The 17,206-nt window shown below is 41.4% G+C and overlaps 1 protein-coding gene across 2 annotated transcripts in view; it reads right to left on the reverse strand.

Moving 5' to 3' along the window:
* Positions 1 to 93: 93 nt before the first annotated feature.
* Positions 94 to 17,206, reverse strand: part of tdrd9 (tudor domain containing 9) — a 29,274-nt gene continuing 12,161 nt past the window's right edge. The window contains exons 5-35 of one of the 2 annotated variants that reach the window (XM_030045083.1): positions 15,729 to 15,851; positions 15,428 to 15,508; positions 15,172 to 15,336; positions 14,984 to 15,087; positions 14,672 to 14,782; positions 14,100 to 14,184; positions 13,967 to 14,024; positions 13,750 to 13,854; positions 13,555 to 13,652; positions 13,291 to 13,422; positions 12,366 to 12,528; positions 12,111 to 12,174; positions 10,363 to 10,426; positions 10,210 to 10,254; positions 9,302 to 9,355; positions 8,679 to 8,795; positions 7,582 to 7,689; positions 6,906 to 7,006; positions 6,528 to 6,698; positions 4,798 to 4,909; positions 4,419 to 4,634; positions 3,963 to 4,052; positions 3,107 to 3,364; positions 2,271 to 2,438; positions 1,859 to 1,929; positions 1,660 to 1,769; positions 1,438 to 1,534; positions 1,025 to 1,163; positions 797 to 915; positions 605 to 677; positions 94 to 481 (exon numbers count right to left, since the gene is read on the reverse strand). In XM_030045083.1, the coding sequence (XP_029900943.1) occupies positions 383 to 481; positions 605 to 677; positions 797 to 915; positions 1,025 to 1,163; positions 1,438 to 1,534; positions 1,660 to 1,769; positions 1,859 to 1,929; positions 2,271 to 2,438; positions 3,107 to 3,364; positions 3,963 to 4,052; positions 4,419 to 4,634; positions 4,798 to 4,909; positions 6,528 to 6,698; positions 6,906 to 7,006; positions 7,582 to 7,689; positions 8,679 to 8,795; positions 9,302 to 9,355; positions 10,210 to 10,254; positions 10,363 to 10,426; positions 12,111 to 12,174; positions 12,366 to 12,528; positions 13,291 to 13,422; positions 13,555 to 13,652; positions 13,750 to 13,854; positions 13,967 to 14,024; positions 14,100 to 14,184; positions 14,672 to 14,782; positions 14,984 to 15,087; positions 15,172 to 15,336; positions 15,428 to 15,508; positions 15,729 to 15,851 (3,501 nt within the window). In that variant the 3' untranslated portion in view covers positions 94 to 382. Of the gene's footprint in view, positions 482 to 604; positions 678 to 796; positions 916 to 1,024; positions 1,164 to 1,437; positions 1,535 to 1,659; positions 1,770 to 1,858; positions 1,930 to 2,270; positions 2,439 to 3,106; positions 3,365 to 3,962; positions 4,053 to 4,418; positions 4,635 to 4,797; positions 4,910 to 6,527; positions 6,699 to 6,905; positions 7,007 to 7,581; positions 7,690 to 8,678; positions 8,796 to 9,301; positions 9,356 to 10,209; positions 10,255 to 10,362; positions 10,427 to 12,110; positions 12,175 to 12,365; positions 12,529 to 13,290; positions 13,423 to 13,554; positions 13,653 to 13,749; positions 13,855 to 13,966; positions 14,025 to 14,099; positions 14,185 to 14,671; positions 14,786 to 14,983; positions 15,088 to 15,171; positions 15,337 to 15,427; positions 15,509 to 15,728; positions 15,852 to 17,206 lie in introns of both variants that reach the window. The other variant, XM_030045082.1, reaches the window with a different exon arrangement.

Genomic DNA, 17,206 nt, shown 5'->3' on the forward strand with positions numbered 1-17,206 from the left:
GTGAGGGTGCGTACTGAGGTGACAAATTTAACTTGGTTCTCAGGTCTCTATGAGGCTGTTCCTATGTTTGAATGGAGACTGACAAGACTCATCTGCTGTTAACAGGAACATATTTATTAAGCCACTGTTGAGGCACATTTACAAAAAATTATACATCAGGATGGACTTACAAACATCAACATTTTAATAAAAGCTGCTCATTTAAACTTGGTGAAACCAAAACAAGTCCTGGCCACTAAACAGAGAACTATGACTGTGCATTTTTCTTTTTCTGTGCTGCTGAAAGCTACAGTTCCAATTGAACTTAAACAGTTGTCCTCAATGATCCAGTGAAATTAAAATGCATTTTGATAAAGAAATAAAATACATTATAAACACTTTCTCAGTTGTTGAGCAGAATGACAGGATGTAGCTGGAAGAGAACACCTCTGGTCTTTCTGTCTCCAGGCTGAGCAATATCCATCCTCAGAGTGGGATCCACCTGCAGGTCCATCACACACACACATACACACACACACACACACATTGTAAACAACATGCGTCAGGGGAAATGCTCAAGTCAAAGTTTCACAAATGGTTGAATGAGTAGTAACATCCACCATACCTGGTTCCATTTCCCTGGTTTCTCATGGTAAACTGGAGAGACATTTTCTCTTGGTGGAGATTTGGCAAAAAGTCTGAGAAGAGAAAGAAAAAAGGTTGCGGTCAGTTAATTGTACACTTTCATTGATTATTTATAGTGATTAGTAGCTTCACTGTGTGTGTGTGTGTTTGTGTGTGTGTGTGTGTGTGTGACCTGATAAGGCGCTCTTGGCAGTCTTCCTGTAGCTGGCTGATCCTGTCAGGCCCCAGATGCAGGGTCCCGCTGGGACCCTCACACACCAGGCGGTTGATGGCCGCTCGCAAGGCGTTGATCTGACCAAAAACAGAACAGCGCATTGCATTTCAAGGATATTTTTAGTGTTATAAAAATGTCTTGGTGTAAAGGTTAGGTTAAAGAAGGGTGATGACTAAATGTTGTTACCTCGGTGATGTCCTCAACATCGAACTTGACATCGAAGGTGAGCTCTATGTCGTGCTCATGCAGGATGGCCTCCTGAGTGTGACTGTCCCACCCCAGGCCACAGAGGGCGCCAGTGTAGCAGGTCCTCTCACCATTGGTGCTACAGAACAAGCAGAGAATATTAAACATAGATATGGGACCATTCCAAACAGGCCTTCATGTGTATGCAGTGATAAATGACAACTTTGTGACTGACCAGAGAGCCCCAGTGGCTCACTCGATAGAGCTCATATCACATACTGATAGGGCTGAGCTGGGTTTGTTTCTGGCCCTTTGCTGCATGTCACCCCCCTCTCTTCCCCCTCAGGCCTGTATATCTTTATTGTCTAATAAAGCAGAAACGGCTAAAAAATAACCCTTAAAAAATGACATACCGTAGCTCCATCACAGGGGTGAAGAGCATGGTGACGAGAGCAGGCAGTCCGGGGATGTCAGGCATCAGGGTGGTATCCTTCAACAGAATACGTGAACCTACAACAAAAACGCACACACACACACACACACACACACACACACAAACACACATATTATAAAGCAAAACCAATTAAGCTTTCAAAACTGTGCCTGTGTTCATGATGAGCTGATCTATCTGGTACCTGTAGTGTTGACTGACACTGATCCAGCCACCAGCATCCTCTCATGTTTGTCCTGAGGATTCTCATTCAGGGCCAACGAGTTGATGCTGCTCATCTCGACGATCACTGGCCTGCGAGCAGCACACACTCATAAGTAAAGAAAGAAATGTTAAGCAGCATCATGAGATCAATCTGATCTTTACGGGGATGAGATGCTTACTTGTAGTCGGTGACATAGCTCGAACTGTGGAGCTTGATTTTGTAAGGACTGGATGGTCCATACACATTCACCTGGGATATTGGGGGAGGTAGTAATGGGAACAGTAAATCACCACATGATGCATTCATGTGAGATTTCATTTGTTTTGATTATCAGGTGTAATGAACCTGCTATCACTGTTCCAGGAATGAGACAGGATGGGTGTGGCTCTAGCTGACAACCACAAAATGAACACCAGCACATGACCAGAGCTATTGAAATGGCTCCATCTCCTGGACGACCTTAGACCGACAGGCAGTGCAGAGATGACGCCATCATGTGGCTAGCATCATTAAAAGCACTATTTCCACTGAGCTGATGATTTGAGAACTAGTATAGTAACAATTAGACTGTGGGCATAAGTGCGTCTTGCCTTGGTCTTGGAATAGGACTGTGGACTCTTGGAGAAGTGGGTGATCAGGGTGTCAATGAGCCGTTTCTCCTCCTCCTTGCGGTCCACCCAGGAGCTGCTGGTGGAATTGGGTACGTACTTGCCTTCCTCCAGGTCCTTGTAGAGGGACACCAGCATCTTGTGGTTTTCCTGCAACAGTACACCGACATCAGACAGACAGATGTGGACTGCGAAAGGCAGACAACGTTGGTCTAGATCTTTCTGGACCTGGGTTAGCATGACTTAGATGTAAAACAGCTTTTCATCATATGGTAGAATTGAATGCTTTGTCTCACCTACATCCTCAAGGTTTCACACACTATAGTCATAGTGTGCCAAATCAAGACTATTTGTATTATTTGTGTTTTGTTTTGTTTTTTTTCATTTGGACTGAAGCACTGTTGATTTGCAGTGTCCAAGTGCAACATCTGCTGGGGAAAAGTGGCATGGCAAACACTAAGAATATTTTGGGAACATCCTTGAGAAGTAATGCAAGACTGTTCCAATAATAGCATAATATCAGAATGACCCAATTAAAATGTCATTATTATGGCATTAAGAGCCATGACACTGGCACCGCCTTCTTCCCTGCATTGGTATTGCTATCTGCAACTGTAGCTCTCAATAACTAAGCTGCTAGGAATTGCTGTGTCAAACAAAATGCAGACTAATTTTATGATTATTGGAGGTTATTGTGTCACATATTAAACAGCAATGGCAGCAGAACACATTAAGTTGTGTTTGTGATTTAGTGTACTCAACTGGCACTTCCTGTGGGACAGCCTGACTTTTAAAAGCTTTTCGAGTGGTTATGTCACCTTGGAGTCGTAACTCTCCTCGGCCTTGATGGCGTGTCCCTCCTCCACAAACATGTCGGCCACGCTGGTGGTGGTTGCCTCTGTGTTGATGAGCAGCTCCACGCGCATGACACCATGCAGGACGGAGTACAGTGACACGAAAAGTGAATGGCCCTTCACCAGCGTGATGAAGCGGTTGCGGGCACGGCTGCTCCACCGATGACCCATGATCATGGACTGAGCCGAGGGACGCATGCCAGCGATGCAAAACTCCTGTGCCTTGAACCACAAGTAGGGTGTGTGCCAGTTAATTTTGACACATTTTTTAATTTAGTCTTAGTATTTGTCACACTAACTTACTGCTTTTGTCAAAGTTTAGTAATTTCATTTTGATTTAGTCTAGTTACTAAAGATAAACTAATGCTCTGATGTATTAATCTACTGAGTGTCAACTATAATTTATCATAGCTATAATCCAGACATTCTACTTTTAGGCCCAACACTTTATTGCTTATTTGGAATTTGAGGAAATGCTATTCCATTGTAGCATGTAAAAAGGCAATCACTGGGAAAGCAATTTTCAGCAGGTTGCAATTATGCTATGTTCATTGTGCATGAATACAGCAAAATACTCAATACTCATTATAAATATTCAAATATTATCATCAACTTTCACTACTAGGAATTAGTTTTCCTTTTTCTTTTTTCAAGGTGTTTCTGTCAGTCTTTGTCATCATCATTGCTTCAAAAAAGGAGTATTTGGACAAATATTTTAGTCAAAATTTTCATTATTAAGACTGGTGTGTGGATGAGTATGCATGATAGAAATGACCATCTGATTTTCCTTTATCATCCCTGCCATATGCCGTGGTGCTACCTGGAACGGCTGTGACATGAGGTCAGAGGGAAGCTCCCTGAGGCTGCTGCAGGTGACGAGGGTTCTGTTGCCAAAATCCACAAAGAAAACCTGCAAGAGAGAGGAAACACACACACCAGTACATCATGTACAATCAACAACTGTTATCACTCTCTCTCAGTTATTGATAGTCATGATTTTTTCTACGCTGACATTCATATCCTCATTTAGCTGACATTCAGCATGAGTACAACAGCAGAATATGGTTCAATCCTAAAATCAACAACAAAACTACAAGTGTGGAAACCCTGATAGTACTCCTGAGACTGCAGAATTTTGGTGTGAGTGAAAAGGTGTTAGGGAAAGAAATGAGAGATTACAGAGGACATGGGTTGAAATTTTTCAAGAGAGGACAGTGGAGTAAATCCTGAAGCACATCTTGACAAAGTGAGCTGTCAGTGTGTGAGCAATGTGTACCTCCACTGAGTTGCCACGCACATGCAGGACCTTGGCCCGGTAGTACAGGCACTGGTCATTACTCTCCGAGTAGGGAGCCAGACACAGCAGGTTTGGGTAGAGGGACACAGTAACAGGATTCAGTTGCCGCGCGTTGATGTCTGCTGTCAGGCGGCGCTGACTCTCCACGCTGGCCTCGTCTGCCTGGAAGCCCCAGAAGTGACCCACCTCCACCACCTGCAGCACAGAACCAAATCAGAGAGGATACATCCTTGATGTGTTGTGACATGGCACACAATTATATATTTAGCTGTATTTATCATTCTGGAAAATGCCTTTGAAAGCTACTCTTCTGATATCAAGTAGCTGTGATGGACCAAGTCAGAACCTGATAACTGACCTCTGTGATGTTGACCACAAACAAGCGGCTGGGAGGGAGATTCTTTGGGTTGATGGCGCTGCTCAGAAGTCCCACAGGGCGGATGGTGTGGCTCTGGAAGTCTACATTCACCCTGCACAGCAACAGCACACAGAAGAATTCAAATGTTCAGGGCTTCAACATGGTAGAAAGACTCTTCTTGTGCATTCACACTGTCAGCAGTGTGGTCAGAGGGTTAGGGCATTGCTAGAGACATGTCATGTGTTTTTCACTTGTCTGTCATACTGTTATATAATTTTAAAAGTTCACATATTTTACTGTCAAGTGCTAAATAAATAAATAAGCATTAAACCTGCAGTATAAAACCGTCCTGTACTGCATGATTTGTCTCCCTCTTGTGGCAGTAAATTCAATGCTGTTTGAAAAATATACTGTTTTTTTTTCTGGGGATAGGAGTGATGAATAGTCATATAGATTATTAGCTATACTATAAGTTAAATTATACAATTACAGCATAAATTCTTAATATAATTCAATTGTGGATCAACACAGGAATGTAAGCAGACATCAGATTTGAAATATCCACAAAAACAAAAATGTAGGGATAGGTTGAATCCTAACTGTAGAACATAACACAACAAACAATTTATATCTAAAAGTTCTGCACAATAGCTTTTATTAAAAAAGGTCTAAAATTAATCCTTCAGAGTTTGCTATCATCCTCTAATATGCATGCAACCAATCATTGTTCTTCAGACATTTATAGTTGTAGATAACTGGGAATCTTTTAACGGCTGTAATCAACTTCTCATCCATTTTGAACAAGCCAGGTGGAACTACAATTCACAGAATGAAATCCCAGCAGTAGAGAAACGAGGAAGCACATCATCAACAACTTTTCTTGGCCTACACCTTTGACTCCACAGAATCAAGATGCTTACTCCATAACTGCACAATCAGATCTTTTATCACCTTCTAAAAAAATTTTGTCCCATGATCACACCCTGGTTCTTCTGATGCAATGCGTGTAACTGAGTTATAGACTAAGTTATGGGCTTAATACTAAAAAATACTGATATTTTATTGAGCTTTGCACATAAGAAATTCTCATTTTTATTTTCCCGGGGATTTTGTGACTTGCTCAAGGTCACTTAAGCAGACTTGATGTTTGGCGATATGGGGGCTTTATTCTGGGTCTTCTGATTGAAGGGTGGGCTCCCCTTCCACTACATCACCCTGCTACCCCAAACATTAGGCTAATAAGTAACAGTGGAATAGGTAACAAGCATTCAGTAAATGGATAAATAAGTAATAAGTAATTGGTTAGTGAATTGCACCACTGTTTTAAAGTCTATGTGCCAATGTCACCCCATCTCTCAGTGATGACAGCCTGAGAAGGAGGGAAGAAGAAGCTGGAGCTGTCTCTGCCTAAAACCTCCCCTCTCTGCAGCGGAGTGATGCTGTGGAGAGTCATGCAGAGTGCGAGGATGTCAGATTACATTAAGGCTCAGTGCAGGGGCACTGAGCACTGCAGCCTGTGGGTGCAGGGGGTCCCACTTTCCAAACATCCAGACGGTCACTGATGGGACATCTAAGCCTCCAAAGGACAGAAATAGCCAAACCTTTATGCTTGTCTGAAATTTCTTGCTCATTGAGCATTAAACATTTTAAAATCAATTGCGCAACTGTATTCACTCAGAGTGGGACCTAAAATTCTTCTAAGGGTGTTATTAGGTGGATAAGCTTGGTACCGTGCATATTTCATGTGAGATACGGTTGTCTCCCTAGAACACATTTCCACTTCATCACTGGAGTAGAGGGACAGCTGCAGGCCCGGATTCTGATGGGCCAGAAGGAGGGAGAGGGACACCTCTGGCAGCACCCCGGAGCCCTGGGCTGTACTGTAGAACTCCACATATCCTCTGCAGACACATACACACACACACACACACACACACACACACACACACACACACACACACACACACACACACACACACACACACACACACACACACACACACACACACAGTTAGATTAGTTAGACCTTTTTCTATGCCCTCTGAAGGAATCCAGCTCAGAATAGAGCAAGCATATGATGCCTGATTTGATACACCAGTCCCAAGTACCTGGAGCCCTCAAAGGAAATGGTCTTGACCTGGCCACACTGGCGGAACAGAGACTGCAGCTGTTTGTAGTAAAGGAAACTGTATGGCGGCAAGTTCCTCACCTGGAAACAAACACACAGCTTGAAGTTAGGTTGACAAATCCTCAACTTAAGTAAAAAAGTAGAAATTCATCACATATACAAACTCTGTAAAAATCACAGCATATTCTGTACCATAGACAATTATGTCAGACACAGTTGGGATGGGAGATGATGGGACACCGGTTCCTGGGATTGGATTAAAAATAGCCAAAAACTTAAACAATCATTTATTTCAGGAAGCTACTTTTTAAGATAAGCCTAACTAGTCTTGCCACAGCCTGTCTGGGATATCTGTCCAGAGGGCTTGAGTCAGATGAGGCAGGTGTCATTACAACTAGGAAATGGTCCGATTTTATCAAGGCCCAGTTTCCGAATCTTAGTAATTTGATTCCTTATCACTTCTCAATACCAATTCATTTGCCATCAACTTCTGAAAGAATAAAACATTATAAACATAATTTTCATAAACATAATTGTATTTTTCCTGATAATTTCTCATATTTTCCCCATTTCCATATAAAGATTTCTAGAGGAAACCCTTTGCTGCATGGATCTACAATTCAATGAAATTGGAACTGGAACATTAAATGACATACTATCACTGTTGTTCTGAGGTCGTGGCCACTCAGCTCTTTGGAAGCCAGCGCCTCGTCTATGTCCCCCTGGATAAAGTAATTGGGGTAGTAGGCACCAGCGATGACGACCTAACAAAAAGGGGGAGAAGAGGTTTCTTAAGCCTGTGGGATAGCATTGAAGTTCATGTTAAAGGTAAAGTGAGTGTACAGTAGATAACAACTTTATGTGTTCTCAGAATGACCATTTAAACAGATTTAAGGAGACGTTAAGGTGAAAACTGTGTGGTCCCCTTTGCACCTGAGAAATATACATCAACAAGCTGTTTCTGACCGAACAAGCTAAGTCCAGAAGAGAGGACACTCGATAACTGTTGCACTAAATTATTTTATACACAGAAATGTATCTCATAAAACAATGACAGACATCTTTTACTGAGAGTAATATCTGAGGACACTTTCACTATTATAATATTGTATGGTGGCCAAAAGTAAGATGGCTGTGTCCCAGAAAATAAAATGAATGGACTGTGTCCAGAAAACACCACCATGCTGGACAGTTTTTCTGGTATGCATGAGAGCCAGGTTTTACTGCTGCAACGATTAGCTGGACTGCTTACCAGTTTTCAAACTATAATTTAAGTACATATGAAATATGCAAATGGCAATTTGAAAACTTTACTATAAGACTTAATGATACAACTGCAAGAAGCCAACTTTACAAGTAATGAGAAAACAAAGTCAGAGGAATCCAAATTCTGAAAATGCTTCTGACATGAGGGATTATAGTTTGTACTTTTTCAAGATAGTGCACTGGAAGGTACAAGCAATTTGTGCAATTTGTGCGACATCCCAGTGATCACAAAATGTTTGAGTTGACACAGTCTACATTCGATGTAGACTCAGTATAGTTGAGTCCTTAAATTTCATAAAATGTGGACCATGTATACTTAATTACACAGAGGGGTTGATTTATCAAGGATTTGCACTGCTTTTTCATGTGCAAAACATGTAGAAGTGCAGGTTGAACATCAACCGTCAGCCTAGTTGCTGCATGATTGTGCGGCAAAGTCTTCATGTGTTACTCCATGAAACCTCATTGGCCACTGCTGCACTCTCACCTGAAGGATGAACCTCTGTCTGTGCAGGTTGGTGTAGTCCATGGGCTGGGAGCACTCTGCCACATGCATGTTGAACTGGGACACACGCATCTTCAGGTCATCATAGAGCTCTGCAACCTGGACAGTCCATCACTGGTTAGGAAGCTTGGGGCCACATTATTTTATCAACATATTAACTGCAAAATATTAGCTTGTTAAGAATTAAATCTGAGATATTTACCATTATGCGACCAAAAATATGCTTAATTTGAATTTGGTAGATCAGCTAGTCTTTTATCTTTAGTGGAGAACTGACCACCAACCAGCTATAGCCATAAACTACTACACTCAAAGTCATCTTAATCCAGCTCTCAATAGCCATTGTCGATGAAATCCTACTGTGGCCATTACAACTGAATACATCACTGTGGCAATTTTTCATTTTGGTTTTACGCACACTGCTACTCAACATCTGATCAAAGACATTGAAAATAGACCTAGTGGGGATGTCCTAAATTAAAGACGAAGGATATATCTGACTGATAAAGTAGCAAGGGGCATGATAAAGTTTTCTCGTCATGTGGCTGCAGCAACACAGATGACATAAGTCTAAATGATCCTCCTGCTGGGATCAGCCGTCACACCTCTCTGAGCCTCTTGATTTGAATGAAGTTCTCCTTTCCCCAGGTGAGCTCATCCTAGAAGAGGGAGCAGACAAAAAGACAAATGCTTACAATGTCAGCCCATCGAAGATACAGAAAACCGCAGATGAATAATACTAGATTTTTTTTTTTAAAGAAATGCTCAAGTTAAAGTATTGCTCTTGCATTAAAAGACTGGATCCTTGTTCTTGAATGGCAGCCTTGGCAGAGACTATCTCAAAGAGAAAAACAGAATATCCACAAGATGATGACCCTGTGGCTTATTTTTGACCATATACACACACACACACACACAAACACACACACACACATATATATATATATATATATATATATGTGTGTGTGTGTGTGTCTGTGTGCTATAGTAGATTTTTTTGTTCTTCTTATGTCCCTCGCTATTTTTTTAAATTAAAGACCTATCTTTTTAATCTGTGTTTTAATTTGGATATATATATATATATATATATATATATATATATATGTTATAGCCACAGTGCTAAAGTTTTAATAATTGATTTTCATATCATTTTTAACCCCACATTTATTTCATTCATTAAATTCACTCATTTATTTTTTACATTTTTATTTGTTTACTAAATCAATGTTGAGTAGTGCTAGCAACATTTTACATATTGTTGACTGTTGACTATTTTTGCTCACTTTACTCATTTTTACATCCACTTTGGGCTGCATGTTTGTATGAAACGTGCTGTTTAAATTGAAGAGTAATTCAACACATCATTTACATGGTGTTATGTGAAAACAATTGACTACTAATATTAGATGAAAGTCAAAATTTTCTTTTTCTGAACACAATTTTGGAAAATTAAGTGTTAAGTATGTGTGCTTTTAAAATGAACTCATGCTTGTTTTTTGTTTGTTTTGCCCACCTTTGGGTGCCTCAGCTGTCCTTTTCTTTTGGATGAGTGCCATGCCTAGCAGTAAGACAATATACAAGGGACTTATAAACAACAGCTATTAGGCAAATATGTAAAGCCCTCTAACAATGCAATACACTGTTGACGGAGCATCAAATACATTACCTTGAAGGCATTGACAAAAGCTATGGCATCACTCGGGGTGTCATGGGCAAAGCCAAGCTTGTTCCTGAAAATTTAAATAATATTCATTAGGCGGCAGAGAAACACAGACACACCTGACTGGTGGCTTTCTGGAGCTGATACAGGTCGGGTCTTAAAATAGTTTTATTCACATTATTCTGATGGTTTGCTGGCATAAGAATAAGCTACATCACAGCTGGAACTGGACTGCATGGTTTGGCTTTATGGTTACACTTCCTTCAAGGTTAAGCCACTTCATTCTGCATCAGTGCCAATGAGTAGTAGCAGTAGCAGTAAACAAGAAAATCAACACTTTGTCTGTGAAATACATTGTCTATGAAACATTATATAAAAATGTATATACTATAAATATATGTATATATACATTTCAGATAAATTTATTGTATTTGTCAGCATTTATATCCATGAAAATGGAACCCATTGCTGTTATTTTTTTATGCTGAAATGTTTACAAATACACTTCAAAGAACAGATAAGTAACTGAAGACTCACTCACTCAAGTTCATTCATTTCATTTTATTTAAACGACCCATGTCCTAAATTTCTGTGCAAATCAGTGTATAGGCAACAGCTTGACCGCCAACATTAAATCTGTGAGCAAGACTCGCAGGATTGGGTCTAATAAGATAGAGGAGATATAATCTGAACGTAAAAGTTTGTCCAAAGCATTTCCTGCACCAAAATTTTAAAGTAGATCCCCGACCACCCTGAGTCACACTTATTTAAGATCTGCCAATAGAAAACTGCCTGCCTGAAATTAGATTAATTTTTAACTTTGAGAAAATGAATTCAGAGAATGGATGAAGTTCACCTCTGAGATGGATTATGACAGAATTTGTGACTGCGGCTGATACTGTAAAAACGTCGCATTCAAGAAAGTCGTCTTACTTGGAGTGATGAACAAGTGCATCAGAGTTGTCCTACCAGAGTTTTGAATCATCTCAAAAACACAAAAAATATCATCATCCTGCTATTTCTGCAAGCACACAAGATGGACCCAGCCGGAGGAGCATGAAAACATTCATGTGAGCTCCTTAGAACGGCAAACACTGCCGACATGAAAACACACAACTGATCAGCAGCACAGAGAGAGAGCACAGACATATGATATGATTTTTCGGTCAGTAATGTTGATTTGGCTTTTGAAAATAAAGTCATACAACAAGCACTCACAATAACATTTTAAACATTACCAGTTACATTAATGATAAAATTAACTGAACTGCCCAAAGTTTTTACAGTTAACTATTTACAATGCACAGGCAGTATAAATATGAACTAAAATTTTGACAATATGAAGCTACAGCAGTTTCACCAGAATCATTTTCCTCATTCTTATGTACGTTTATGTAAACAGGTACTTGAAATGTAATCAGATCAGCTGTTGTTTATTTGTGCAGTTTCAGTCGTGGTGCTCTTCAGTTGTTGGCTTGCCTTGATGGAACTGTCAATAAAGTTATTCAATCAGTTCCCCAAAGATGGCTGCCAGCTGGCCCTTCACAAAGTGTATCCTCCCCAATAAAATGCCAGTTCTACTCAATTCCATTCCTGCAGTTTACACACAGACATCACCATAAGATAATGCACCATACACACGTACCAGGATGTGGCAGGACAAAAAAGTGCTAAAATCTGAGAGCCTCTGCATACTAATGAGTGAAAATGTTCTGCCATAATGAAATATAAGTTACTGAGTGGGTGTGACTCACCTGTAGCCAGCCAGCTGCTGCAAGGACGGTATGGCGAAGAAGCTCCTCAGAGAGTGTGAAGCAGCTGAGGGACATGCAAACATACATGAACTTTACATGCAAACAGACATGAACTTTACATGCACAAAAGTACAAATGTTACACGCACACTGGCATATCTCCAATAGTGCCGTGAATACCAGCCATATTGAGCAATTTCAAACACACGCATGCCCAGTAACTGAAGCCCAATTCAACAGAGTAATGCAGACTGACCGATGATGAGGCACTCGTCCAGACAGCCGAAGACGTGGCCCAGCACAATCATCTTCCCCAGGTACAAGTCCACAGGGAGGTGAGCCAACACCCGACCCAGAAACGTCAGCTCGCCGTCCTCATTCTGAACAACGCGGCTGTTTTTCACAGAGAGTGCGCCCATCTACACAATCAAAGATCCAGTAGTCTGGTTTTGCAGGGATTGCCTTTGTTAATATTCACAACCTTATTCAACTTCCAACAGCTAAAATCGCGAGAGTAACATTTTTTAAAGTTAAACTAAACCAATATTTGAATATATATGTATATGTATGTCACAATTAATTTCACAATCAATTAATTTTATCTAATCAACATACAAAACAGCTTCACAAAAGGTAAGGTTTGCTTGCTTTTCTCAATTTTGCATTGTTTTGAAATGAATACTTGGGGGGTGGGGGGGTGGGTGTCCTGTTTTTAACAGTAACCAGTAACATGTGATGGGTATTTGTCATCATGTTTAACATTTTATAGTCAAAATTATTGTCAGTTAATAGAAAATATCATTTGTTGCAGCCATACCGTTCACATCAATATTTTATGCGAGGCCCAAATCTCCTTTTCTCAATAGAGACACACACTTTTTCCATTGCCTCACATAAGCCCAAGCAAACACATACACAAACAGACACCACAGTGCCCTAGATTATTCCCCGCTAATAGATTTGCCATCTCAGTGACGGTGCTAACACTGGCTGACACAAAGCTCCTGACACAGCAGTGCAGGTCATCCCCTCTAATGCACTGTGACAGAGCTGGGTGGTCAGCTGCCTGCCCAAATACCTAACACTCATCATTACAGCACATGTTTATCTCTACTTGAGCAGCAAGGGTGACATTAATGGCACTCTCAGGGGAGAATCGTCCTTCTGCAGTGTTTCAGGACCTCTTTGAGCTGCAGCACTGTCCTGACGATGTCGTTCAGATTCGGGGGTGAGAGAGCCGTGGAGAGGAGAGCGCGGGGGTCTCCCATGTCCAGCAGCTTCACCTTCAGCATGATGCTGGACAGTGGGGCGAGCTGAGAGGAGGGCAGACATCAGGGAACAAATCAGCTGTCTGGTGCCTTTCCAGTCACCCAGTTTTGGGTCCTTACATAAAACAATAAATTACTTCTCCTGTAAAGTGTCTAGTCAACAGCACATTTTCTTACCAGCATCTCAGGGATCATATAGTCTCGCATATCTCTCCTCCAGAACTCTTTGCTAACCAGCCGGTAGCAGTAGCCCTTTGACACTCGTCCTGCTCTACCTGATAAGAGTCCGGGACAAAGACAGGCCAGAAGTGATACTTTGCTGTTCATGCTCTGATCCTCTGTGGACATCTGCTGCAATGTCAGGTGTCGTACCTCTGCGCTGGTTGCAGTTGGTCTTGGATGCCCAGGTGAGGCGTAGGGACTGGTAATTGGTCTCTTGGTCACAGACCAAGTGACGGGCCAGGCAAAAGTCAATCACTGCAGCAACAATTAAAACACCACAAAACTTTACAAAGTGTGATTTTGTCAAAACTAGCCCCAGCACACTCTGAGAAAATGGTTAAGATCAATGACAGGAAAGATAATCTACCATATTTGACGTCAGAGACAGTGACGGAGCTCTCGGCAATGTTGGTGGAAAGGATGACCTGCGGAGATCAAGAGATCGTGAGTACACTGGATAGGACCATATAAAGAGGCACAAGAGGGTGAAGAGCTCTTACCTTCCTGTATCCTGGAGCAGGGACCAGAAACACACCGTTCTGCTCTTCCAGAGTCACAGTGGAGTGGAGAGGATAAACCTGCAAGCTGAAGAACAGTGGTACATTCACAGTACTTATACGAACATTCAACATGTGTCTGACTGCTTACTGGTCAAGGTATGAAACTTGCCCAGCCAAACAGATTTAAATGACAGGTAATACTCCCTGTGTTTCCTGGGCACCTCTGATTTAATTGGGATGCACTAAATTGATGCTTGTAGGAAATAATGGCTAAGGCTCTAGCTGTTGCTATGCAACTGCTGAAAAACATTTTGGAGCACAACTCTTATGCTACAAGCCTAAATATGTCTCACCTCTCAAGCTTGGTCCTCTGAGCACTTATAACATGCTAACCTCTCTGAGCGACAAAGGACACAAAATCCTATCCTTGCCATTCAAAATAATCAAAAAAAGAAACTGCTGCTCCAAAGGAGAGATTCCCAGTAGCTATGCAAACAAAATCAATTCATTTATTTGATCAATGTTGGACAATTAATAATCAAAAGAACAAAGAGACAAACTCAGAAGCTCACCGTTTGCGGACCAGCTTGGCCAAGGCCTCCTGCATGTATCTTATCTCATGTATACCAGGGAGGAAAACCAGCACACTACCTCTCTCTGACAAACCCTCTTTCTCTGCCTTGCTGCTGAAACACATGCACGCACATGCACATGCCCACACACATACACACACGCACACACATGTGCACACACACATACACACACGCACACACATGTGCACACACACACGCAAAGAAACAAAGTGGACAAAAAGAAGACAACTGTCTGTCTGTTTAACTGTTAAAGCAGTCAAGTAGGAGAGAAGACGCTGGCAGAGGCCTCACCTCGGCTCTTTACCCTCCATCTCGTCAAAGCTCTGGATGAGACTGATGGCAAGATTGTACATCTGCTCTGAGATGTGAGGCTCATCTGGATGTTGATCTTCAATCTGTCAAACACAGACACACCAACTATTGGGCGTCCCAGTACAAAGAACAACAGCAGCATCACCAAATGCTTGGCTCCTTCTTACCCTGCAGGGGAACAGGCTGCGGAGGTCATCAAGGTAAAACTCCTCGATAGCATAGGGCGACCCCTCCACTTCAAACACGTAGGCTGGATTCATCTTGCCACGAATCGGGGTGCTGAAGTACTCAGCAAACTGTCTGCAGTTTATGGTGGCTGACATGAGGATGATCTGGGAAAACATGGATGCTGTGAGCGGAAGTTCAGCTGATGGTGAAAAAAAAAAAGCTGGAGAGAAAGGCTTGCTCTGATCTAGGGAGTACCTTGACATAGCGCGAGTTTGAATGAAGGAGCTTTTTCAAAACCAGCAGGAGAAAGTCCATCTCATCGGTCCTTTCATGAACCTGGGGCACAGAGACAGATGTGAGGAATAGCTGATTCTGGACTGAGCTGTCTAGAACGACTGACAAGAACAAGAAAGTGATACAAAATAGGGCATGTGGAAATTAAAGATGCAACAAATTCATATACAATTCATTCAAACCAAAAGGAACAAAGCCAAGCCCATAAAACATGTTAAGGACAGATCTAGATTGAGACTGATAACATTCATGTTTTTTGCACCTCATCTATGAAGATGTGGGTGTACTCAGTCAGGGCCTTGGCTGTGACCAGTTTCTGCAGCAGCACTCCTGTGGTCATGTAGATGAGTCGGGTGTGCTCAGTAGCCATCTTCTCCAGCCCGATCTGCAACACAGACATGCAGAGCACTGATCTAAAGTCTGTGATTTTTTTGAACTACACAGTCAGAGTTTTATATTGTGATCACTTTTTCTTTCCATTTTCAAAATAATTTTCTTTTTGAAGAATTTGAAATATTATTGCACCTATAACGCTGTAGAAATTAACTGTGCAATAACGCATGTGCTGAACATTACCAGAGTATTTCCAACAACTTGAAACACCAATATCTATTGCTAGATACATTTCTGAATTGTAGTTTAAGAGATTCTTGCTTGCCAGCGTTTTTATATATATATATATATATATATATATATATATATATATATATAAAAACAGACAAAACCCTTATGTGGTGATATTAATTAAGAGGAGGCACCGTGCTCAGTAATATACTGTCATTGTTTGCTGAAAACCAAATCTCTAAAATGTCAGATGAGCCAATTAAAGAGCCCAAGGTGACACCCCATCCGGTGCCAGTCAATAAAATTATAGTCATTATACTGCCTGAGAGGAGAGTCATATGCATCATAAAAAGGTGAAGGAGAAGCTTCAATATGTTTCAACTAGACACCAAGGACTGCCAATGCTCCACACTGTTGCGTCTAAAAAATCTTCTAACTGCCATCACAACATTATTCTTCACAGTTGGTGTTTGAGAGATTACAAGTGACCTGTGATAAAATCCACTGCTGCCCACCCTGAGGAGATACTTTCTGGTAATCTTACTCAACTTTGAGCACAAAACCTCCTTCCACTTACTGACGACATGACTTTCACAAACTAAGAGAGAAAAATAGGAAAGGGGATGAGGGAATGAAGAATTAGGGGAGTGCAAACAGCCACTCTACTCCCCTTGAGCACACAGAGATAACAGAATAAAAGCAGCTCTCATGATCATACTGAAAGGGCAAGGTTGCTGTGAGAGAGGATAATACAGAGCTACTCTCTTCAGTACTTCAAAGCTGAAAGTCCATCTACTAGTGCTGTTCTGCCCTGCAGCTGCTGTAAAGTGCAGAGTTACTGCCCTATGGAGGAAAACATGCACTTACTCTGCAGACAGACTGCAATCGCAACTGGGTTGTAAACAAGTGACCTGATACACATCTTCAAAACTATAAACAAAACTAACTATAAACTAACCGTGACATAACTTGGGCAGTGCATCGTTCTATTTCCTGTGAAAAATGTAGGAGACACGTTATCACATGGAGATACTTCCAGCACAGCTACAATGCAGCTGGATAGCAGAAAAACATTTTCATCTTAAACATCAGTGGTTAACATTATCTTTTGAAGTCAGTCTGTCATTCAAAAACAAGGGCTATCTAGATCTACCATTCTGCCACCGATAATAATAG

The sequence above is a fragment of the Myripristis murdjan genome, chromosome 22 (genome assembly GCF_902150065.1).
Source record: "Myripristis murdjan chromosome 22, fMyrMur1.1, whole genome shotgun sequence".
Classification (NCBI taxonomy): Eukaryota; Metazoa; Chordata; class Actinopteri; order Holocentriformes; family Holocentridae; genus Myripristis; species Myripristis murdjan.